This window comes from Festucalex cinctus, chromosome 15 (assembly GCF_051991245.1).
Source record: "Festucalex cinctus isolate MCC-2025b chromosome 15, RoL_Fcin_1.0, whole genome shotgun sequence".
NCBI lineage: Eukaryota > Metazoa > Chordata > Actinopteri > Syngnathiformes > Syngnathidae > Festucalex > Festucalex cinctus.
This window is the reverse complement of record NC_135425.1, coordinates 27,420,542-27,445,890: the sequence shown is the minus strand read 5'-3', so window position 1 is coordinate 27,445,890 and position 25,349 is coordinate 27,420,542. Positions and strand designations below refer to the sequence as shown.

At 48.3% G+C, this 25,349-nt stretch overlaps 2 protein-coding genes across 3 annotated transcripts; both read left to right on the top strand.

The window, feature by feature from the left end:
• Nucleotides 1-754: 754 nt before the first annotated feature.
• On the top strand, nucleotides 755-2,633 carry cryba4 (crystallin, beta A4). The gene is made up of 6 exons (XM_077498425.1): nucleotides 755-878; nucleotides 1,076-1,116; nucleotides 1,408-1,526; nucleotides 1,622-1,763; nucleotides 1,860-2,002; nucleotides 2,403-2,633. The coding sequence occupies exons 2-6, from the start codon at nucleotides 1,078-1,080 to the stop codon at nucleotides 2,548-2,550; spliced, it is 591 nt and encodes a 196-aa protein (XP_077354551.1). The 5' UTR covers nucleotides 755-878; nucleotides 1,076-1,077; the 3' UTR covers nucleotides 2,551-2,633.
• A 2,084-nt stretch (nucleotides 2,634-4,717) lies between these two features.
• Nucleotides 4,718-24,526, top strand: grk3 (G protein-coupled receptor kinase 3). Of its 2 annotated transcripts, XM_077498409.1 has the most exons (22): nucleotides 4,718-6,379; nucleotides 10,404-10,480; nucleotides 14,678-14,751; nucleotides 14,863-14,964; nucleotides 15,496-15,570; nucleotides 15,666-15,727; nucleotides 15,799-15,850; nucleotides 16,582-16,673; nucleotides 16,763-16,862; nucleotides 16,942-17,020; nucleotides 18,190-18,320; nucleotides 18,396-18,490; nucleotides 18,585-18,692; nucleotides 18,903-18,969; nucleotides 19,712-19,812; nucleotides 20,293-20,359; nucleotides 20,439-20,534; nucleotides 20,704-20,866; nucleotides 21,597-21,733; nucleotides 21,854-21,895; nucleotides 22,248-22,361; nucleotides 23,125-24,526. In XM_077498409.1, exons 1-22 carry the CDS (start codon nucleotides 6,267-6,269, stop codon nucleotides 23,287-23,289), a joined length of 2,112 nt encoding a protein of 703 aa, XP_077354535.1. In that variant the 5' UTR covers nucleotides 4,718-6,266; the 3' UTR covers nucleotides 23,290-24,526. The 2 variants fall into 2 exon arrangements, with proteins under 2 accessions (XP_077354535.1, XP_077354536.1); XM_077498410.1 differs by lacking the exon at nucleotides 21,854-21,895.
• Nucleotides 24,527-25,349: the final 823 nt, after the last annotated feature.

Genomic DNA, 25,349 nt, shown 5'->3' with positions numbered 1-25,349 from the left:
TGAGATGAATCTTACATAATAATACAATTCAATAAATGAATGAAATGACTGAACCGTCTTTTGTGTCAATTTTCCTCACTGTGTTGTTTTTAACTTGAGTCATCGTTATCGTCTGAATGAATGGATTCGATTTTAGTTTTTATTCTCGTCTGAAAAAACAAATGTGACGGAAATGATGAGGAACATTTTTCGTGGACGAAATCATCACTGATGAAGAGGCAAAAATATCATAATTGTTTTTGTTTCACTTTTGATGAAGGTCCAGAAAGTCCAAAGGCTCGAGGCTGATTGGCCGAAAGCGGACGTTCCGCCAAGACAATGTCGCTGTCGCGTACTCGAATAGCCCCACCGTGTGCTAGCATGTAGCTAGCCAACTAGCATGTAGCTTGGCTATAGTAGCGTGCTCCACTCGAGGCCTGCAAGCGACGGACTCGTGGCATTGAGAAGGGATCTCAGTCTCCAAACAAGGTTGAAGATTTGGGGCAAGACACCAGGACCTGACGGTTTGACAGCCGAGTTTTTGGCACAGCCGACATCTTCCTGTTGCCAATTTCTTGCAGCCAGTTAGCATCTACTCGGTGCGTTAGCATGTTTGCACCTGCGTGGGGGGTCAATGTGATCCGGTTTACGAGTGGATGCGGCTCAAGCTTCACTCAATGGAAGCTGCTTTCGTCAGTGGCGGAGTGATGCTGGCGCTGAACGGGATGGATGGGGGGGGTTGGTGTGGTGGCAACTCACACACACACACAAAAAGGTCCAGAGGCCGCCCCTCTTGCTGAGCGGGCCTTTCCTGGTGCCAGGGGAGGCTTTAAAAGGGAGGCGGCCGCCCCGGCTCCTCTCACTCCAACCTCACCAGCGGCAGAAAGCATCGTGGCAAGGTGAGTCCGTCCGGACATTTGCACATCCGACCGACCATACAACCGTTACAATGTTTGATGGGGTCTGCATCAGGTGTAATAACAGCACGTTTACGGCTGATAATGACGTAGGAGCCACATATGTCATACGAGAAAGAACATTCATGTCGTAACGTTGGCAATGAAGATGCAAATAATGAACAAACTTCTCCTGGCAGACATGACGCACCACTGCACTAAGTTCTCCGGTCACTTGAAGGTGAGTGAGCCGCTTCAACAGCTCCATTTTGATCACATCGTCGTACAGGACCCCATTCTTAAAACGACGACGATGATGATGATGATGATGATGATGCACAATAACATGTAACAACAAGATAACGCGGAACAACTTGAAAGCTCGCACAGTTGACGAGCATCTAACAATGTGTCACAACGTGAACAACGATGCACCGGGTCGGTCAAATAATGACTTGTAACAACAAGTAGTAATGGCGTCCATCACATAACGACATCAATATTTGTCTGACATCACATCGACGTGTGGCAGATCATCGTGTTCGACGAGGAATGCTTCCAGGGCCGCCGGCACGAGTTCACGTCGGAGTGCGTCAACGTGATGGAGTTGGGCTTCGAGACGGTGCGCTCGCTGCGCGTGGAGAGCGGCGCGTGAGTGTGCGCGCGCACGCCACAAGGCGCGCGTGCGCACGCCACGGCTGACCGCGCCCTTCCCGCCTTTCTTTCGCTTCCTTTTTGCTTTGCAGCTGGGTGGGCTACGAGCACGCCTCCTTCCAGGGCCAGCAGTTGATCCTGGAGCGCGGCGAGTACCCGCAGTGCGGCGCCTTCGGCGGCAGCAACGCGTACCACGTCCAGCGCTTGACCTCCTTCAGGCCCGTTGCCTGCGCGGTGAGTCGGTCGCTCAGTCAGTCGGTCGGTCGGTCAGTGGCCCCTCCCCCTTTCCATCAGCAGCCAGCCTGAGTGTGCGCGGTGTCCATCCGGCAGAACCACCGGGAGTGCCGCATGAGCATCTTCGAGCGCGAGAACTTCCTGGCCCGCAAGGGTGAGCTGAGCGACGACTACCCCTCCCTGCAGGCCATGGGCTGGTGCAACAATGAAGTGGGATCCCTCAAGGTCCAGTCTGGAGCGTGAGTTGAAAATGAAACAGAGGCTTTCAATTGGCGCACGTCTGACCGCAGCTGGAAAAAGTACTCCAATCAAGTGGTGCAAAAGGCAACTCTGGTCCGTTTACAGCGGACCAAACAGTGCAAGTCTGAATACACCCTTAGTGTAAACAACAAAACAAAACATTTAAAAAAAAAAAAAACGTATAAATATGTCTTTGGGACACTTCAAACGTTTATTTATAGTTTTTGGGGGAGCAAATGAGTTAAGTACAAATGTAGTCAACGTTTGTTGTGTACGCACGTCGTGAGATGGCAAAAGTACTCAAAAGTGCAAAAAGTCCAAACGCGTCTGGAGGCGGAGCAACAATCTCAACATTTCAGGTGCGGCCGTATTTGACTTTGTGCTGTGTTGCGTCGCCAGCTTCGTGTGCTACCAGTACCCCGGTTACCGCGGTTACCAGTACGTGGTGGAGTGCGACCGCCACTGCGGCGAGTACAAGCACTTCAAGGAGTTCGGCTCGCACTGCCAGACGCCTCAGATCCAGTCCATCCGACGCATCCAGCAGTAGAGGCCCGGGACCGAACGACCGCCTCCCCTTCGCCCCCGCCCCCCCGTCCCCGTCCCCCGCCACAATAAAGTGTCCTCCTCAAACTCGCCTGCGCTCGTCTCGTCCTTCGTGTCCTTTGGGAGACCAAAATGTTGGGACATTTCCATCGAATAGGGCCGAAAGAAACTTTGCTGGAAGAACCGACGAGCGACGCTGCAAGAGCAACAGACGAAAAGAAAAATGCTGCTGACGCAGTCGCAGAAATGACAAAAGCCTCTCAATAATGATGAGAGATGCGCCAAATGACGCAAGAAAAGCTTTGAAAATATTGAGCGAGTATTATGCCGGAAATGGAAATCAATCTGCAGAAGGGAGACGACGAAAGCATCATGGACGAGAGCTGAAACCGCCATCACAGTGTTGCCAAATGCAGGTGAAACGTTGCCAGATGCTTTATGAGATGATCTTGAAGGGGCTGCCTGAAAGTTTGAAGCCCTTCGCAAGACATGAGCCACATTCAGAGGATGACATCAAGTTAGCAGATTTCAAAACTAAGCTAGTCTTCAGTCGTAGCGTTCGCTTTCGGCTAGCATGATGTAGCTACGATAGGCTATCGTCACGGGAGAAAATAAGGCAACATTTAGCTTCACTGAACAGCACATATGTCGTCATCCAGCTAGTTTGGCCTCTCTGTAACCTCGGCAGTCATATCCAGTACCTGAGTTCGAAGGTGTCTGCAGATGCCACGTGTCCATTTGAGTGGCCATCATGCAAAGTTGTAAATGTGTCACAGCAACTTGTACACAAGCCAATTGCACGAGGGCGCATGAAAATGTCAACGAGCGCTGAAAGATGGCACTCAACTCCCGAACAAAAACACCATCAAGTGCAATAACTTTTTTTGGGGTGAAAATGTTCCTCTTATTGCCAAGCAAAATGATGATGACCTGCTCACGCAGCCGCAGGTCACCAGAAGGTCAGTCCGACATGGAGACAGTCTGGCCAAATGGCTTTCAGAGCCACGACGCTGTGATTGGGCAACTGCTGGTCACATGACACATGTTGTGACCCTGCTGCTTGCAGACATTGCTTTCCTTTTTCGCCGCCCCTTTCGGTGGGAATGCGATCAAATAAAAAACGATTTTTTTTATCGGGCCATACAATTGATGGCACAAGAATGAAACATTGAAATGAAACAAACTTCTCTTAATCCTCCTTCAAATGTGCAAAAGCATTCAACTCCATGTAAATGTTTCTTGCCATTCATTTTCCCATGATGCAACGCGCCAAACATAAACCATACGTCACACAGGATCCTACAAGACATGTCTGCCGTCTAGTGGTGATTGGTGATATTACAACTTCAAACTCGAGCAGTCAACGCCCACTGAGTCACATTCTCAAGGGATTTCAATATTTTTCTAATTTTGTTTTTTTTTTCAAATAGTGTTTGGTTGTGGTTGTGGTGGCACATGAAAACCACAAGAAAAAATACACACACACAATCAACTAGTTGTAGCTCAAATGTATAACAAGTGATACAAATACTTATCTGTTTGATCGAATAAATATGATACAAATAAAAGTGAATAATCCAAATATCGATTAGCTAACGTAAGAAATCACGACAGTTTTTTTTCAGCTGGTCTGAAAGAATTGGTTAGCGTTGATGGTCACGAAATACATTTGCCGGTATGTCATATAACATTTGTGACATTCAAATTATTTTTTCATGTGCGAAACTGTCATTTCAATTGGTTTGTATTTCCTCTTGGTATCTTTCGCCGGGAAAGGAAACGCCAGCAAACATCAAGTCGCTTGTTCGCTTCCACTTGATGTACTCAAGACAAAAAAAAAAATCTATTAAAAAAAAAAAAAAAAAAGAGCCACGAGGGCTTGAAAACAGGTTCCTCCTGTCCTGTGTGTTTTGTTTGTGTGACAATTGATCCCAATATTTAACTTCTCATATTGACTTTGAGTCAACTTTGGACCGAAGAAGGCAAACACGCGCTCCAACATGACGTCATCTTTAAAGTGTTTTTTAAGTTCACCTCAAGTGCCTTCCATTTATTTACAGTTACACTCAATTATTGTCAACCGAACCGAATCGAACCGAACCGGGCCGGGCTCCGGCTCCACTTGCCTAGCCGCTCCGGGTTTTGTGGGCTTCCCCCCCACCACCACCACCAACCCCCCCCCCGGCCGCAGTGGGAGGAAGTGGAGCCAGCAGCAGTAGCAGCAGAGACACTCGACAGCCGCCGAGCAATCGAGCGGAAATCGACAAAACCACCGAGGACAGCAGCCGTCGCCGCCGTCACACGTCCGCTCCCGGAACCGGACAGCGACCAGCGCCTGCTTCGTGAGCCCCACGGAAATAGCCGATCCGAAGCCGAAGCGACCCTCCCGGAGGCGCCCCACAACCCCCACCCCCACCCCCAGCTCAGCGAGTCCGCTCTGGGAGCTGGCGGAGCGCGAAGTTCGCCCCAGCCCCCTCCGCAGCCCCCTTCCGTGTGTCGGGACGCTTCCAGCCACAGCCCCGGCGGCGGTCTCCCCGGCGGCCATCCCCCACCACCACCACCCGCCACCCCCCCTATCCGCCGCTCTTTGCTCTTTTTGTCGCATCCGCCATTTACGTCGCGGAGGAGAAGTTGAGCGCGCAAAGTGTCGCCGTATAGCCCGGCACCCCCTTCCCCCTCCGGCCGCTCGGCGCTGGCTGGCTACCGCCGAAGTTCCGCAGGCCGACATGGAAGCTGTCGGGCCACGTTAACGTCGCTTCGGACGCCCTGCGGGTCGTCGTGTTTTGTCTGGGGGAGGGAAGCCCGCCCGACTTCCCCCTCGAGGGAGGCACACGTCAGGGCTGCCACCGGCTAGCCCGCTACCTTAGCGCGTTAGCTCCGACCGGGGAGAAACTTTATTGACACAAAATAAAAATAAAAATTGGAGCTCCGTGTCGCGGTCGAGGCAACTGCACGTTAGCGATTAGCATCATGGCTAACTAAATGCTAAGAGAAGACCACTTAACTTCCTGGCTAGCTGAATGCTACGCGAACGTCACCGTCGTTAGCATTGTGGCTAGCCGCGTGCTAAGCTAACGTGGCCGTCGTTAGCATTTAGCATCCGCGAGCTGGTCAGGAGGAGATTGGCGACGGGTCGTGTTCCGTCTCCCCGTTAACGGGGCTCATTTGGCGGGCCGAGGAGGAGGAGGCGACGTGTTTGGCTAACAGGAAGGCGGGCGGGCAGAACTGTGCGCGTGTTTGTGGAATGCAAACGAGCATCGCTCGCTCGTGTTTGCTCGCTGGGAGACATTTGCTTATTATTTTTTTTCATTGATTTATTTTTAAAGGTGTAAGGAACGTCAGCTGAAGGTTCTGTTGAGCTTCTCGCGCCGTGTGAAATCCCCCCCACCAGCCGTCCCAAACGGCCGGCGTGCGTGGATTCGGTGATTGGGGGGAGGACGCAAACACGCCGCACCGAGCGGGGTGTGGGGTGGGGGATGAAGGTGATCCCTCAGGGCGCTTAATGGGATTACGAGATCGCCGATTGAACGAACGATTGAAGACAGCCAGCAGCATGACACTGTGAGGCAGCCGCGGACATTGGCAGGAACCCCCCCCGACCACCACCACCACCACCAGCAGCAGCAGCAGCAGCAGCCGCCCCCCACCCTGATGCTGGTCCCATCTGGCGTCGGAGGAGCCCCGCGTTTGTGAACGAGTGCCGAGCGAGCGAGCGTGAAGATGGCGGACCTGGAGGCCGTCCTGGCCGACGTCAGCTACTTGATGGCGATGGAGAAGAGCAAGTCGACCCCCGCCGCCAGGGCCAGCAAGAAGATCATCCTGCCCGAGCCCAGGTAGGCGCACGCGCACGCGCACAACGAGCACGTGGCCGCTGTGGCAAGGACATTTACATATTTACATATTCATGTGGGTCTTGCTGCAAGCCCCCCGCCAAAGAACACGTGCAAGCGTGTGACATTTATGTTGTTCTTTTGACACATTTCACGCATGCAAACACTGCAGTGCCGCACGCACGCGTTGCCTGCCAATGATACGGGATACGAGGCTCACGATACCGCCATTATCGATATATTGCTCGGGTCATAAATCCACCGTAATCTACGATAAAATGACTGAAGACATAAACTGATGTTTTGTTTTTTTCTCCAATGAGAAAATGTTTTCTTTTGGTACCATCACTGAAACACAAGATTCAAACTGGTGTCTTCTTCTTCATGAGTGTATTTATTTTAAACAAATGCAAAAATGTTTGAACTTTCTGCGTCAACAAACACAATTGTCGTGCACCCCTCAGTCACATAATTGTTTCATTTTATAAACTCGGACAATTTTTGAACTAAATCAATAAAATGACTTCAATATTAAATCCATGAAATCGACATGAATATTTCTCAGAAATTGCGGGCCTCAAAAAGTTGAAGTATGTTTTAAAATGTTAAAATTGAAGGTAAAATACACATTTTTAATAGAAACGTATGCAAAAGTGAGTCAGTAAGTGTGCTGAGTCTTCTTCTTTGCCTGAAGTCCATTTCCCCGCCACTCTTTTGAGTCGCTCCCCCTAGTGGCCCCCCAAGTAATTGCTCAATAGGTCATGAACAATGGAGCCGTTCTCGGGGTTATAGACCAAGTACAAATATCGCGATACTTGCGTAGGCGTATCGATAATCTATCAGGAGACAAAAGTGTCACGATTTATCGTGATATCGATCGTCACACTCCTACAACTAACCGATGATCCGATTGACACCGATTTTAATCATGAACTTGAAATGGTCCAAATTTGCGCCCCCCAAGCAGCAATTGTTTGTCGGCCTTCTTCTGTCATTTTGATGAACAGAAACTTTGCGTTCTTGCTGTCTTTGGCTTTCTGACTTTTAGGGCTGTAACGATACGGGTGATATTGCAATATTAAAACTGCCACGATATTAAAAGCAGCACTTCTGTTCAAAAAAAGTTTCCATGTGTGCAGTTGTAGCACCCTCTGGTGGTCAGTTTAATTTTCACAAGGCACGTTTTGTCCCTTCTATGTTTCAAATCCAAACGAAGGGGAACGTAATATGCTTGTGAAGCGAGTCAATATGTATGCTTGCGTTAGACAGTGCCTCAATATATATATTTCTATATTTTTCAGCATATTTTTCATTGCTTCAGGTGATAATATGGCATCGTGATGTTTGGATATCGTTCCAAACCCGAGAAAATACCCGAAAGCCCTTGGAAGGTTGTTGGTGCCAAAATGTGTCTGGTCATGGTTTGCGAGTTTTGGGGCAAATTGCGTCGCGCCGTCTTTGTTTGCGGGATACGGCTTGGATGGCACGTCAAACGGCAAACGGTTTGACGTGCGACGGGTCTGTCGCCAGCGCCTTTGCCCAAACGCGGATTAGCCGCTCGGCTCGCGCTAATCGACCTCGCCCCCTGCCGGGATTAATTAACCTCGGCGCCGCCGCACCGTCCTGCTTCCAGCAATTGAAAAATTGAGTTTTGGAGGTGCAACAAGTTCGGAGACTCATTTGGAGACTTTTTCACTCATGAAAAAAAATAGTGGAAAAATATTCGATAAACATTCTTTAAGACATTACAAACAGTCAAGATTGGCATTTGTATTTAAAAAAAAAAAAATGGACCCAATATTCCCCTCCCCCCTGATTATTGGCTGCTAATTATAAAATGATTATTGGCTTCAAATATCGGTCATCGACCTCCTTGATGACTAATAATCGGTCTATCTGTAGTTTTCTACTAATAATAAAAATGAAGAAATCCCATTTAATTAGGAGGTGAGAACGAATCGTGCCTTTTGTTGAAGAATCAAAACGAAGAAGAAGGCGTCAAGTTTTGTGTTTGTTGTGTTAAGTTGACGCGTTAGCGTTGAAGTTTGAAAGTTTGATGTGTCCTCCAGCGTGTGTCAATATTGAAAGTTTGCACAGCGAGCGGCAGGTGACTCTTTTTGGCTTGGGGCTGTTGGCGCTCCATGGCCACACCAGCTGGCTGCTTTTTTTTGTTTGCTTGTTTTGGTGGAACATCTTTCGCGGAAGGCGCCATCTTGCTGTCCAAGCCACTTCCTTTAGCCGTTGTCACTTGATGCATGCACGCAGGCCGTGACATGACATGACGCTCAACAAAGGCAAAGGGGAAGAAAGGCGGCCGTCGCGTCACGTGACCTCTCGCCTGCCTGTCAATCAAAGGTCGTTGCTGTGGCAACAATCGAAAGAGGAAGTTTGCAGCCAGAAAGCGCTCTGTGAGTCGTTATCCGCTCTTGCTCCAAGATTTGCCGTCCTCACCTTGTTTGTTTGTTGCACATGAGCAATAGTTGTGCTTGCTAAACCATCAAATTGTCACTCTTTGGCCGTCACGCAACAAATGTGTTCACTCTTGACTCCTGCTAGCATGACGGCAGTATTGACTGCTCAACTTTCCAGACGTCATCTCATGGCAGATGGGGAAAAGTGAAAATCAAAACACACTTGAAGCAATCAACAGTGTGAAGTCAAGTTTGTGTCTCGTCCGTCCGTCCGTCTTGGACACGCACGCACTTCCTCCTGGCTCGCTCGCACTTTTTGCTTTGTCGGCGAATAAGCGGCAACGCATCCGATCAATCAATTGGCCATGATGGCGCCTGAACACAAATTGAAGCCCGCCTCCAAGATGTTGTTTGACGCGTCAACATCCTGAAAGATGCACCATCATATCGGCAATTATCCGCCCATTTGACGTCATCCGGGCAATAAAGAAATCGTAACAGACATGCCGCCTTGTTTGTGGCTCGAGTTGTTGTGGCCGTGCCCTCGACCCCGCCCCTCTCCAGTGGTACGCTCGTCATCATAATGCGCGCCTGACTTCATGTTGACACAATCAAAAAAATGTTTTTGCTTGCATTTTGTAAACGTGACGTTTTGTTTTGTCAAACTCAAATTTGGTCAAGTTAGTGGTCATGTTTGAAGCAGAGATATCAATCAAATTCAGCTTCATGCTGCTTTACACAGTTTTGACATGTCGTAGGACTCATTTCAAGGGATACTTGACTCATTGAGCCGTTTTCAGCAGTAAAAAGTTCACTTTGTTTATTATTAATGAGCTACCGACCTTCATTATTTTTCATGATGATGACATCATCACCTGTGCTGAGGAAAGGTCACGGCCAATCATGGCTCAGTTTGCTGACCAAACCCAGAAAACATTCTGAGCCATGATTGGTCGTTCGCACAGATGATGTCGTCGTCAGTCGACAGCAAGGAGTCAAATGACTTTTGAAAGGTTTTAATTTCATATGAAAAATAATGAAGGACAAAATCTGAACTTTTAACTGCTGAAAACGGTTCAATTCGTCAAGTGTCCCTTTCAGTTCATTTTGCAAACAATTATCGCGGATGCTTATTGGGTGTCCACATCGGCACTAATTTCTAAATGGTCGGCTTATCGGTCGCAGTTGAAAATCGCATTATTCTACAACATAAAAAAAAAAAAAAAACACATTATTCTACAACACTTTCCATTGCGCAATCATTTGGAAAACTCACCCTCGAGTATCGTTTTTTTGTTGTTGTTTTTTGACGTGAATCGTTCCAACTTGTGACTGATTTGTCAACTTGCAACTTAGCATGTTTGTGTTTTTCCAACCGTTGTTTGCTGTGAATGCAAAAGTGATGAACTTGACCGTTTTCCACCAGCAATCGGGCAGATGTGTGATTGTTTACTCGCCGTGCAAACGTTACAAGAATGAGTGCGGCCATTTTGTTTTTGACACGATAGTCGCCAAAGGGGAAGTCGGCTGCCGGCCGTTGATGGCCTCCTCGTTAACGCCCGTTCCTCGTTGTCATGGCGACCGTGACCGACGCGCTGCCTGCTTTGTGTCCGCAGCATCCGCAGCGTGATGCAGAAATATTTGGAGGAGCGCGACGAACTGGCCTTCGACAAGATCTTCAACCAGAAGATCGGTGAGTACTCGTTTGCCGTGTGCAAGATGGCTGCCGCTTGGCATCACGGGTACCGAGCGTAAGACAGAAAAGAAAAAAACAAAACCAAGCAAAAAGGAAGAAATGAGGAAATCAGTCAGATTTGCGTTGGAGCGAGCAAGACGAGCAGCCCAGAGAAACGGATGAGCCCGGCTGACTTTTTGGCCAGGGGTTGGAACAGCTGGAGTTGCATAGCATCGCCAATGCAGATTGTCAGGCTGGAGGCGGCCGCCTCTCCGTTTTGTATGCAGCAGAAACCCTGGTTAAGTTGCACAAATGCAAAAGGATTGGAAAGGCGCCAAATGGTGGCCCATGGCCTTCTGGTTGGAAGCTTTCTCTTTTGTTCAAATCATCACATCATTCTTTGTTTTGTTTTTCCCTGCGTGGGATCCGAATCATCCGCAAAAAATGTCGACTGCCCCAAATGTGTTGGCATCGCAAATGTGCCGAAGAGTTTCGGGAGAGCTTCGGAATGACGGCAAGTGGCAAGAATTTGAAAAAACAAAAACAAACAAACGTCACGCGTGGCTTATTGGGCTGCCGTCTGCGAAAGTTAGGTTACATTAGGTTAGGTTAGGTTAGGTTAGCTGGCAGGAAGTGATGTCAAGACGCCAGCGGAAGCGTGCCCGGGGACCGCAGATGGCCCAGACAAACGCAAGCAAGCCTTACTTACTCTTCTTCTTCTTTTTCCCTTTATTGTATAACTTTAAACAAGTTATACAAGGAACTTGGAAACCTAATTAATACAAAAAAACCACAAAACAAATAAGCCAGGGCGATACTTAAATAAAAACGTTTAAAAAAAAAAGAGCATAAAGTCACAGTTGTCATTGCTTTCTTGTTTGTAGATCTCATATTAATGTATCGTTTGTTTTCCAGCTCAAAACCGAAAAATAAAGGTCTTGAATTGGTAGAGGCCGGCAAAATCGATTTCATTTTGCACAATGAGCAACCAACACAAATGATCGTTTTTGACAGGAGAATATCGTTGTATTATTTGAAAAAAAATGTCCCCAAACATCTCCTTGAAATAAAGAGCGGATGTTACCGTTCTTGTTTTTCTCATGTTCCTTTTTTTCTTCTTTTTTTTTCTCAACAAAATCAACCATATTTCGACATGAATGTGTAAATTTGGACTGAAATTGGGCTTCCATGAGTGCTCGTTTGTCTCTGCCTGCCCTGCGATTGGCTGGCAACCTCCCGCCTACTGCCCAAAGCCAGCTGAGATAGGCTCCAGCACCCCCCGCCACCCTTAGGAGGAATAAGCGCTCAAGAAAATGGATGGATGGACGGACGGAACGGAAGTTGACTTGACTACATTTGCACTTTTCTTCCTTCTGCAAAGCGTCAAATGAGTTTGTTGTTTTCAAGGAAGTCCGCATTGAACGCACAGAAATACGCCAGCGAAGACAATCCGACAACTCCTTCCCCTAATTAAAACACACTTCAATCATGAAGACGACGCTTCAACGAAGGCATCAAAAGTCAGGCGACCGTGTCAAGTGTTTGCTGACCAAACGTTTGTTGAGGATCAAGAATTTGCGCCTGAGCGCAACGTTGAATTTGCGTTTTGAGCGTCGCTCGCTGTTGACATCTGCGCCGCGCTAACGAGCCCCTCACCTGTCAATGGCGTTTTGCATGCTTTGCTAGCATCAAGCTAAGCAGACTTTCTTCTTCTGGTTTGCTTTTTCGGTGGCGGTCGTCGTCGTGTTGGCCTAGTTTGCTTTTTTTGTTCACGTGGCAGCAAAAAGCGTCTTTTTCATTTCGTTGGCGTTCGTTTCAAGTTGAACAGCAACAATAAGAAAACGAAATCATCTCGTGCTTGTTGTTGTTGTTCTCGGTCTGCCTCGGCGTCCTCCCTCTCCATCTGTCAGACTTGCGGGACGGATGATGGAGAGTTGTGTGTTGCCAGGCAACTGCGGTTGCCACGGCGACGGCAGCAGAAGACGGTGCGCGCGTCCGACGGAGGGGAAATGAAATGAAATGGATGAAAAGAGAAATCGAGCAAACAAGGAAGGAGAGACGGCAAATGTGCTCCGACGCCTTTTACGTTTCCCACAATGCACCTGCGCGCGCGGCAAGGCGCCTGCAGCGCCGCCTGGCCATCGTCGGCGCCCGGCCGCGTGTGCGTTCGGCAATTCATAGCAAGTGTGGAGGATCGCGATGAGGGGAAAAAACCCCAAAATGTTTGGAAGACCCTTTGAAAAAAGTGCATCACACGGCAAATCGGCGGGGAAAAAAAAGCCGTCGCCAAAAGTACTCGTCTATAAAATAGGACTGGATAGGCCAACACAATGGAGGTCACATATTGCAAGTCCCAAGAAACCTTTCTCGACATACAATCTGCAAATTGGAGACGGTACGTCATCGAAAAAGTTTTCAATTTAGACAACATATCAATGAAACTTGTATTTTTTAACTAATTGAACAAAAGATGCCAAATCGAATGTTGGGAACTGAGCGATAAAAGAAAAAGCAGCACAAAGCATCCACTTGTTGATATATTTTTTGAACTTGTTAAAAAATAGTGACCACCCCTCCACAAACTCCGCCTCTGGCCTTCTACTATTTGTCTCATCTGGCGAGGTGGGAGGAACAAGATGGCCGCCCTGTGACTTCAGAGACTTCATGTATGGGCTATTGGTTATCCAGTCATATATACAGGTCAGTGGGACGGACCACTTATTGTGCTGACTGAGCATTTTTTGTTTGTTTGTTTATTTATTTTTTGATCAATCCGATGTCCAATTCATTTCAAACTACAAACTTGAGGAAACTTTTTCTTGAAACGTCTTCATTGCAGACGGTAAGAGAAGCTGCCAGGCGGGCACCTCCTTTTTCCCGGCTTGCAATTTAACATTTCAAGACTGAAGAGACTGCAAACTTTTTTTTGTGCTATTTGGAAAGAACAATGATGGAATTGTCCCACAAAAAAAAAAGTTTGCAACCCAGAAAAGTTGCTCAACATTTCAACAGTAATAATTATGAACTTGTTTGCTCCCAAAAACGTATATAAATACATTCTATTTTAAATGTTTGAAATGTCCCAAAGACGTATTTATACGTTTTTTATGCTCAAGCATCCAGAAGGCTTTGATGCAGCCTCTGGCACTGCGCAGAATGGTTGAAGAAATGGTAGTTATTACACAAATGGCCAGCAGGTGGCAGCAGAGTATAAGAGATCAACCAGGGCCATGTTGAAAAAAGATCATCATTCTAAACAGATTTGTGAATAAAGATGATTCTAATGCTCATTGCTGCAAAATGGAAATGGATAGAATATATATATATATATATGATCACATTTTATTTTGCGTTAGTGTGAATAGGGGCTCCAAATATCACTTTATTCATAATCATAATTTGCTATCAGCCCTGAAATCTCTAACCAAAATGTTTTTTTTGTTTTGTTTTTGGGCCAAAAAAGGTTTGGTGAGGGCAAAAAGTACATCCAGCTTGAAGCAGGGTTTGACTTTCAAGCGTTTGATTGACAAGCGATGCCACGGATGACGTTGATGTTTTGACATTGATATTGTAAAACTGGTGTGATGATTTGAGGGATGGCCAAAACCTCGCTGGCCAACCACAACACTTTGTGCTCTTGTGCTGGGGAAAAGCTAACGCCGTTAGCATGTTAGCATGTTGCGGTCGCTCCTCTTCTTCCTCTTCCTCTTCATCATGCATGCGGCCTTGTCGCTTCGGCGCGCTCGCGTTTCCTCTTGCGCGCCGGCCGTGCCGGTGGAGGCGGTCGCCATGGCAACAGCACATCTATCGCAGTCGACGATGTGTGATCTTTTGGATTAGCCCCGCCCCCTTTGCTCTGACCAGCGCCTGTCGACATTTGTGTGCGTGCCTACGCGACGACGACGACGACGATGACAACAAGCAGGACCCAAACGGGTTTTCGGGCACTTATTTTGCCCATAAAACAATGTGCAGACTGAGCGAGGCTTTCCGTGTGTGTGTGTGTGTGTGTGCGTCTTTATGGATGTTTGGTTGTGTGTTCGTGGCTGGCGGTGTCATTGTGGGCGTGTCTTAATGGCTTGTGCCAGCTGTCAATCCCAGGTGATCGGGAGGTGCGTGCACTGTAATGTGACATGATCATGATGACGATGATGTCATGTGACCTGATGATGATGATGATGATGATGATGATGTTGCGATGTGACCCACGTGCAGGCTTCCTGCTGTTCAAGGACTTTTGCATGAACGAGATCGACGAGGCGGTGCCGCAGCTCAAGTTCTACGAGGAAGTGAGTAACTCGCACTTTGTGGTGGGCGGCAGGAAGTGAGCCGCCGCCGCCGCCGCCGACTGACTGACCGATTGAGCGTCTGAGCGTCTGTCCGGTCTCGTGTGGCGGCAGATCAAAGACTACGAGAAGCTGGACTGCGAGGAGGAACGTCTCAGTCGCAGTCGGCAGATCTACGACGGCTACATCATGAAGGAACTGCTGTCGTGTTCGCATGTGAGGACACGCCCACTCAACTCACATGTGGCTCCCGGTCCCGGTCCCGGTCTTGGACCATAGCGGGGTTTTTCCTGACTCATATTGAGCCAGAGGTGGGATCATCCTCACTATGATTGATGGCTGACTAGGGCGGGAAATTTGATTTCCGTATTTGCTATCTGTAGCGGTGACTACTCAAGTCGGTAAAAAAAAAAAAAAGAATGTAAAATTGCACTCCAAAAAAAATCCACAATACAACGAGGCCATAAAAAGTGAAGTGTGTTATAATGAGGGAAAACTCGAACAATGTTTCAATCTGAGGAGTACTCGTTCCAATAAGAATTGGACTATTCATTGATTATCAGCCACTTCGGCTGGGGGGGGGGTCGCCGCCTCTGCATTGTGTACACAGGAAACACCCTGCAGCATAGTGTGCTTCTCGGGTCTTAAGACGAGTCCTGGTCCTGGTCCTGGTCCTGGTTCTGGTCCAGGCCGCTTGTTGCGGTTGTTTGTGTTGTGACGCTGGCTCGTTTGTGCTCGCCCCGTCAGCCGTTCTCCAAAAAAGCCGTGGACCACGTCCAGAGTCACCTGGCCAAGAAGCTGGTGCCGCCCACCCTGTTCCAGGTAGGCCCACTCCACAGACAGACAGACAGACAGACAGGTAGGTAGGCGGGCGGGCTCCAACGCGGCCGCGCGTGACGCTAACGTGTCCCCGGCAGCCGTACATCGTGGAGATCTGCGACAGCCTGCGGGGGAACATCTTCCTCAAGTTCATCGAGAGGTGAGAGCACCAAAGCTCACCCACGACCTTGCCGCGACCTCTCTGACCCCTCCTCCCCCTCTCGTATGCAGCGACAAGTTCACCCGATTTTGCCAGTGGAAGAACGTGGAGCTCAACATCCACGTGAGTTCCTGCGTCCCGGAAGGCTTTTACTTTGAAAAAACGTCATCACGGCCCGCTTTGATGGCAACCGACGTTTGGGAAGGGTTAGGGTTGCACTAATGGAAAAAAAAAAACTGTTTTGCTAACCAAATCAAATAAAAACAAAAATGCTTTTTAACTACTGGAAATACATGTCATGTTTACAAAAGTAACTGTAATGATATCAAAACTGTCCTATGAACCTATGGGGATGATTTCAAGTCCATTTATTTGAATAGAAACCGTGTTTGAAGGTGTGTCACACAGAAGTGATGTCATCGAGCAGCAGCCAATAGAAAAGCGCCTTCACCTGACGTCGCTCCCATGCTGTTAAATATTGAAACAAACTCAACTAAAAGGAAGCATTTATTAAAGAATTAAAACAAATGAAAACCAACACAACCACCATGAAAAGGAAAATGAAAATTCCAAAACGATACCCTAACCCCGTTTGTGACGTGGAAACGTCGAGCTCAAATTTTTGTTCCAGATGCAAATTCAAATGCTTGGAATTTCAAAATAATAGAAGAGGCGACAAATGTCAATAGAAATTCAAAGTGGATGAATTGGATTCCGTTGCAAAAATGACAACAGTGCCCGTGACTTTCAAAGTAAGAGGCTGGTTGGATGGAAAGCAAAGCGCGTTTTGCTGTGAAAGTCAAGCAGGAAGTGAGCGAGCCGTGACGTTGTGCGCGTTTTGTTTTTGTGCGCAGCTGACCATGAACGACTTCAGCGTCCACCGCATCATCGGACGCGGCGGCTTCGGCGAAGTTTACGGCTGCCGGAAGGCCGACACGGGCAAGATGTGAGCGCGGCTGCCTGGCAAATGAAGCAAACGGAACAAGATGGCTGCCGACCCAACGCGTTGGTTTGTTTTTCTTGCTTGTCTTTCAGGTACGCCATGAAATGTCTGGACAAGAAGCGCATCAAGATGAAGCAGGGCGAGACGCTGGCGCTCAACGAGCGCATCATGCTGTCGCTCGTCAGCACCGGGGTGGGTCAGCCGCCTCAAGCCTTAGCGTTAGCGTTAGCGTTAGCGTTAGCCCACGCTAACCTGCGGCGTCTGTCGGCAGGACTGCCCCTTCATCGTGTGCATGACGTACGCCTTCCACACGCCCGACAAGCTCTGCTTCATCCTCGACCTCATGAACGGTAAGCACAACATCTGCTTGACAACCTTTGACCTTCATTTGGGAGCACAACACGCTTGTAGGAAGGAAGTAGCGAGATATTGCCATATTTATCATGCTACCAAAAGAAATGACATGAAAGAATGGCAGCAACAAAAAAAAAAAGATCTTGTCAATTCATTAATTGTAACGACCTCTCGATAAAGTTCGCGTGTTTTAGTTAGCGTTTGGTGAAATTCGGATAAAAGCCTCAAATTTCTTGTGAAGCGTATTATTGCATGTCTTTGCGATATGCATATTGCATGGGCCAATATCACGATATTGATATTTTTTCGATATATTGCGCAGCCCTACTTGGAAGATGATTTTGTAAAGAAAAAATCGCTTTGGCAATGTATCGCGATATGACCGCGCCAGATTCAATATGCGGCCGAATCGATATTTAAACATCGCTTTTTGATGGAAATATTCAGCTCAAAGTCTTACTTGGGGTGAGGGTTGTCACGATATCCAAACATGACAATACGATGATTGCTGGTTCAAAAAAGGCCACAACAGCCGTTTTTCCACCGCCGGCACTTTTGGAGAACTTTTCAGTTGACTTGCCAGGGTCATGAAATTCCTCTGCAGGGGCCATCCAAGTACGATGTCAGCAGCAGGCTCTTGCTGAGCCAGGCAGGAACTTTGAGGGGGCGGGCTGCAATGGCCACGGCTGATTGGTCACATTTCAGGGCGTCGGCTGGACTCAATCCAACTCATTTGAATGAGTTGGCAACAACTCGAAGAATTCTAAATTCCCTGATGAACTTTTCCAACCCAGAACTCAAAGTTCCGAGGCTTGTTGGTGGAAAAACGCCGATTCGTGTGAAAAAATGATCTCACGAAAAAAGCACAATATTGTCTTTCTGTACATTACAACAATTCATATAAAGCACCTACAATCTCGAATAACACTTAATATTGCATATTAAACATCCAAAGACCAATGAAACTGCACTAAAAAAGTAGCCACCAGAGGGTGCTCGAACTGCCCAAATGGAACTCGACCTGACTTAATATGGCGACACGATGACGACGGTATAATGTGTCACCGTTAATATTGCGATATCACGAGAAAAGGGTGTCATGGTTCCATCCCGAGTGGGTGGTAAATGTCCAAAGTTGTTGTTTGCGTTTGCTTTTGGCGTGCAGGCGGCGACCTGCACTACCACCTGTCCCAGCACGGCGTGTTCAGCGAGAAGGAAATGCGCTTCTACGCCGCCGAGATCATCCTGGGCCTGGAGCACATGCACAACCGCTTCGTGGTCTACCGGGACCTCAAGGTAGGCAGGCCGCGCCCCTCGCTCCTCGCTCCGCCCCCTGGCTGCGTTGACCCGGCGTCCGCTCCGCCCCCTCAGCCGGCCAACATCCTGCTGGACGAGCACGGCCACGTGCGCATCTCGGACCTGGGCCTGGCCTGCGACTTCTCCAAGAAGAAACCGCACGCCAGCGTGTAAGTGTGCCGCGACGCGATGCGATGCGATGCCAGGCGGCCGCGATGCGCGGGCGTAACGCGGGCATAACGCGGGTGCGCGTACCTGTTTCAGGGGCACCCACGGCTACATGGCCCCCGAGGTCCTGCAGAAGGGGACGGCGTACGACAGCAGCGCCGACTGGTTCTCGCTGGGATGCATGCTCTTCAAGCTGCTCCGAGGGTAACGCGCACGTGACCTCCGACCTCATTGGGGCAATTGTTTATTCTTATTGTTTGGGATTTTTGGCCCTTTGCCTGAGTTTTGATTTTTAACTTGAGTTCGTCTTTCGGGGGATTTTGTTCATTGTTATCCGTTTGAGTTCGTTCACTTGAAGGCAATGTTTCAAAAAAGCAGCATGGAAGTGACGTAAGCGTTTTGGTTCTGTTTCAGGCACAGCCCGTTCAGGCAGCACAAGACCAAAGACAAACACGAGATTGACAGGATGACGCTCACCATGGTAAGACGAAAAAAACAAACAAATCATCTTTTGTCTTTTGAAATGGTTTCTTTTAGTTTTCAGGCTGCTTCTGTTCTTTTTTTCTACTTTTACTTCTTGAATAAATACTTACTTTTCGTGAGCTTCAGTCTTAGTCTTAGTTTTTGAAAAAATGTGTGCAATATTAGAAAAGCAGCATGGAAGCGACGTCATCTGCTCAGTGACGTCGCTTGTATGTGACACTGTGAAAACGTCCTTATTCCGCTGAATAATATCCAAATCAATGCACTTGAAATCCGATTTCAAAGGCTCATGCATTCAATTCACTCCCAAAGATGACAATCAAGCACAGATTTGCTCATTGGAGATACTTTTCATTTAGTAAACATCATGTGGAGTTGGACTTGATTTTTTTTTTTTTTAAAGCATTTTGTTTTTATTTGATTTTGTTAATGAAATTGTTTTTGAATTTTAGTTTGATTTTTTTTCCCCCTTCGTTTTAGTGAACTAAATGAACTTCGGATCTCGTTTTTTGTTTGCGGCGCCGGCCGGCAAGCGAGTGTTTGTCTTTTTCTTTCTTTTTTTTGTCACCCGCCTGTGCAAGCGTTCTGATCTGATGGCGACAAATGAGATTAGGCCAAACGCTTTGCATCCGTTGCCACTCGCTGGCCGATCCTCCCGTCGGAGATGAAATGGAAAAATCCGGCTAATGGCGCTCGCCAAAAATCTGCTTTCTTCTTTCTTTCTTTTTTGTCTTGTTGAGAACGTGGAGCTTCCCGACTCGTTCACGGCCGAATTGAAAGAACTTCTGGAAGGTCTCCTGCAGCGCGACGTCTCCAAGAGGCTGGGCTGCCAGGGACGAGGGTAACGCGCACGCACGCACGACATTTGCTCAAATTGCGCGCGTGAGGGCGACGCCCCCTGCAGGCCTAACCCACATTACATGAGTGGATAGCCCCTCGTCACCGGGCCACCATATTGCTCCTCCCAAGAAACGTTTGGAGCCATCCCAGACATGGACGTCGACAGGATCCAAATCTGAGGCAGTGTTTCGTCTCATTGATCATCTTTTCCATTTGTTAAACATCCACAAGACGACTTCAAGCATTTCGATACATGTTGAAATGAAAATATGCTTCATGATGTTGAGTACAGGAGGAATCATTTTGATGAAAGAATGACGACTGCCTCCAAGCTGTTTTTGTCTCATCTGTCCGTCTGCTGGTGAGGTGGGAGGAGCAAGATGGCCGCCCGTGACTTGAGCGGCGTGCGCGGGCTATCGGCTGTCCACTCGTATGTCCAGCTCGGTGGACTAACGGCACGTTTGTGTCACCTGTCACTCAGAGCGGCGGAGGTCAAAGGGCATCCCTTCTTCAAGGGCATGGACTGGCAGCAGGTCTACCTGCAGAAGGTAGGCTCCGCCCACCCGCTCGCTCGCTTTGTCAGCCGCCGGCTCCAGCGAGCCAACGTGTGTGCGTGCGTGTGCGCAGTACTCGCCGCCGCTCATCCCGCCCAGAGGGGAAGTCAACGCCGCCGACGCCTTCGACATCGGCTCCTTTGACGAGGAGGACACCAAAGGCATCAAGGTCAACGGGACACACGCCTTATTGCAGTTCATGAAATCAAACGAAACCACATTTGCTCTTCAAAATGTCACCTTTTTGCTTTTGTCTTCTAATTGGACTTCCACAAAATGGAAAAAAAAAAAAAAGTCTTTGGTCCCAAGCGCGTTTTGTGTGTTTGTGTGTGCGTCAGCTCCTGGACAGCGACCAGGAACTGTACAAGAACTTCCCGCTGGTGATTTCGGAGCGTTGGCAGCAGGAAGTGGCCGAGACGGTCTACGACGCCGTCAACTCGGACACGGACAAGAACGAGGCCCGCAAGAGGGCCAAGAACAAACAGCTGGGACACGAGGAAGGTCCGCACGCACGCACAAAAATGGCTGCTCGCTTGACGCTAACGTACAATGTGAAACTGCAACCGACAGGAGCATTGAGGCGCTGGGCAACTTTTCAGTTTCCCTTGCTCAAATTCAGGTGTGGGGTTTTTCCACCAACAATTACCAGGCTGACCAAATCATCCAAGTCCCATCTCGGCGGCAGGTTCTTGTTGAGCCGGCTGATCGGTGTGTTGACATGGGCCGGACTTAATCCAACTCATTTGAATTCATTAGCAACAACTGGAAGACGCTGTGGAAAGCCAATATTGGAAATGACCCGATCAACTTTTACAACCAACAAGTCAAAGTTTCTGGGCTCGTTGGTGGGAAAATCTTCGACCCAATCTGAAATATTTCATCTCAGTTAGCATCAATGCAACAACGGCTACAAATGCCATCGCGGATTTCAATCAAGCGCTCGAGTTTGTCTGTTGTTAGCTTGATGCTAACTTGAGAACACATGAATTGAAAGCAAATGCTTTGTTTTTGTTGCTAGCTGAATGCTAATGTGCAACATCATAGACTGAGTCGTGGAAAATAGAAAACGCAAAGTCAACTTTTGCAAGCCTTTTAGAATTCCTTCATGATTTTCTTTTTCCAAGGAAATGAAAAAGAAATGAGCTGTGATGTTTTGCTGATGGACAAGCGCTCAAAGAGAAGCAAACGAAAATGACGCCATTTTGTTTGTTTGTTTGTTGTTGTTGTTTAGATTACGCGCTGGGCAAGGATTGCATCATGCACGGCTACATGCTGAAGTTGGGCAACCCCTTCCTCACGCAGTGGCAGCGCCGATACTTTTACCTCTTCCCCAACCGGGTGGAGTGGCGCGGAGAGGGAGAGTCACGGGTGAGTCGCCGGCAGGACGCGCGCACGCGTGGGCGGGGTCATCGGCACGTTGGTCTTTCGTGTGTGCGCGCGTGTCAACGCTCTCACTGCATGTTTGTGTGTGTGTGTCGAACACCAAAGGAAACGTGGCTGGCCAAACACTTGACGCAGCTGAAAGACTCGGTGAGTCGTAGGCTTTTAGACTCCGCCCACTGCCACGCCTCCCCCTGCTGCCGCCTGTCGTGTCACCTTTGGCTTTAAAAGTCCAAAAACGCGGAGGACTTTTGCCGCTTCCCTCCTCCGACACGCCCGAGCCAAACGATCATCGTGTGCATCAGCTGTGTCGGAGGAGGGAAGCATGGAAACGCGATTGGGGAAGCCAAAAAGTGGCGTGAGAGCGACCCGGGTCCCGAGTGCCCGGAATGGTTAGCATGTTGCTAGGCTAGCCGGCTTTTGCGTTTGCCGTCTGTCCGTCCGCCGCCCGACCGATGGCCGACTGATGGCGTGTGTGCGTGACCTTTTTTTGCCGTCCCAGCAAAACCTTCTGACCATGGAGCAAATCGTGTCGGTGGAGGAGACGCAGATTAAAGACAAGAAGTGCATCCTGCTGCGCATCAAAGGAGGGAAGCAGTTTGTGCTGCAGTGCGAGGTAACACAATTTTTTGTTTTGCACGAGATTTGTCTCCAATTGGAGCAGCAAAGAAACAAAAACCCCCAAATAGAATCAGTTATTGCTCCAATTGTCGAGAAACATGTTTGCATAGGCACAAACAAATGATGAGAGAAGATAAGACTTGAAAGGTTTGTTGAAACATTGTTTACATTCACTTGTTGACGGTTTTCTTTGTCTTGTTTGGATTTAATAATGCTACCAAAAAAAATAACAGTTGGGATGTTATTTTCTATTCTGGATATGTAACTATATGATAATGAGCCTCAACGTATTGTTTTTCTTGGCAAATCATTTGGTTTGGAAGCATAAAAGTATATTCACGTCTCTTTTCATCAAATAGTCACGTTGTAGTGTTGCATTCTTCAAATATTGATCAGATGGAAGTTTTTTTTCATGCATTTGAATGTGGCAAATACAAAAATTGCAATCGCAATATTGCTCTGAAAAATTGCAATGAGGTTTTTTTCTAAAATCGAGCAGCCCTAATATCCAGGCATATATACAAGTCGGTGGTCGGCCGGCGACGTTGGAAGGCGACACTTTGATCGCACACTCGCCACCAAAGACGCTAAGCTAAGCTAAGCCTGATCAGGCGCTTGCGTGACGACGGCGTCTCGCCAACAACATCCCAGCAAAAGAGAGCAAATGCACTCGCAAACGAATGGCGCCACGTTTGCTGGTCGCAGTCCCGACCCGACTTTTCACTTGCACGCCAAATGTTGTGTGTGTGCGTGCTTAGAGCGACCCCGAGTTGGTGCAGTGGAAGAAGGAGCTGACGGAGGCGTTCACGGAAGCGCACAAGCTGCTGCGCCGCGCGCCCAAGGTCATCGGCAAGAGTCGCACCGGCGGCGTGGTGGAGCTCTCCAAGCCCCCCCTCGCGCACCGCAACAGCAACGGCCTGTGAACGCACGCACGCACCCACACACACACACGCACGCACGCACACACACGTTGCCACCACCTCCTCATTTTCCCGCCACGGGACCTCGCCAGTCGTGGAGCGTAAGCCGCATGTCAACAAGTTTGCATGAAGACTCTTAACTTAAACTCCTCCCTCCCCTTTGGCCCCTCCCCCATCCAAGCAAGGACACACCCCCGCCTCTCTCCATGCATTCCCAAGTGCGTCAAGTGCCAACACGGACTCTTGTGGATTGGGGGCGGGCCCAAACATTCCGCTGCAGGAAGTGAACAAACTCGCCTCTGATTGGCTGACTCTCACTCAGCCAACCGCCAATGAGATTTTGCTGCAGCAGCCTGTTGCTAGGATGACCGTAGGAGGGGAGGGGGGTTTTGTATATATATATTTGTGTTCAGTGTTTGCATCAACATCTGTGGGGGGGGCGGGGCTGACACAGGAAGTAGTCATCAGTCACCGTGGCGAAGTGAGCTTGTGGAAGGAGGCGAGGTGGATCCTGGTGGTGGTTAGCGCTAGCCACATTAGCATCCCAGCTAATGCTAAAAACCAGCAAAGAGTCATTAGGGGTGAAAACGAGTCTGCCATGTTGTGGAGCGTGTTTGTCGAAGGAGGGACGCTCCACAGTGTTGTAACACATCTTGTTCCTTGTTGGCAAACATTCAAAGTCAGTCTTGGACGTTCCGGAGGAGTTTGTTAGCGTTAGCCCCATTTGCGTCGCTAGCTTGGTTTGTTTTGTTGGTGGGGGGGTCGCACGTCATCAAAGGTCGTCACCTGTTGAGGGATCTTCTATTTTTGGAGCATTTTCATTATGCGTTGGTGCACCTTTTTTTTTTTTTTTTTTTTAAGCGTCACGTGCTAACTCGCTACATGCTAGTCTCAATGTGCCAAACGGAGGGAGGCGGAGCCTCGCACGTCCCGCGGCGCCAACAAGATGGCGTCGGAGGGAACCCAAACTGTGACCAATCGGGCGCCGTCGCCACTCGCTCGCCCGCCACTTCCTGTTCACGCTGTTCGGACGTTACCGGAGCACAGCGGCAAAGTTCAAGTTGAAATCAAGGAGAGGAAGAAAAGAAATATATGTGTATAAGAAAGATTTAGCTTTATTTAAAAGATTTCATGTAGGAAAGAAAGAAAAAAGAAAAAAACATTTGGGGGATTTTATTGTGATTTTTCTTTCTGATGTTTGTGGTGAACAATCTTGCACATAAAGACTTTGAAAACAAAAGTCGCCTCTGCTCTTTTCATTTGACACGCCCATCACGTCATGACATCATTGATTATATGATGACGTCACCTGCCTAGGTGCTTAATTCCAGGGGGCGGTTCCGCTTCTTTTTGTGACGTTGGCGTGTTTGTTTGATGTTGTTGCCAAAAAGTGAGTGGAATGGATGTGCACTTGTGGATAGTCGTCGCGCACGCGCATTTCTTTTCCAGAACAAACGTCACGCTGTCGAAATGCCCGTTCGTTCCTCCGCTCTCCGCGAGGAGGCAGTGTTGCTCTCTACTGCTGTTCCTCGAATCAAATTGGAAAATGCAAAACGGAAACGAGTCTTGATCTTGGGGGAGAAGGAAAAGAAAAGTCTTCTCTTATTTCGATCGTTTCATTTAGCACACTACTCTCTAACATGAGGAATAATAATGTGTTAATTTAACACGTCCCTGAAAGGGATTCGAAACTTGTGCACTCCGTTTGCAGCAGTAAAATATTTTTCATCTACTGTCAATTTGTTAGCATGACAAGTGAATTTTTATTTTATTTAGGCATGTAACGTGCGACGTCATGACGCTCTTCTGGTGTCATATCTGGCGACCAAATGTTGACACTACCTGACGGTTTGTGCTTTTGACATGTTGATGCTCCAAACACAATTTTGTTGTCTTCACTGCCTGATAATGTGTAAATGTTCACAGTCCATGCGTGGGAATGTCACTTTCCATTTTGTGCTCGCAGCTAATGTCAGAAAGTACGTTGGCATCAAGCTAACAGCTACAGTGACACCTCATGCTAACGTGGGCCCAATTCTCCCGAGACCAAAGTGAGAGCAAGC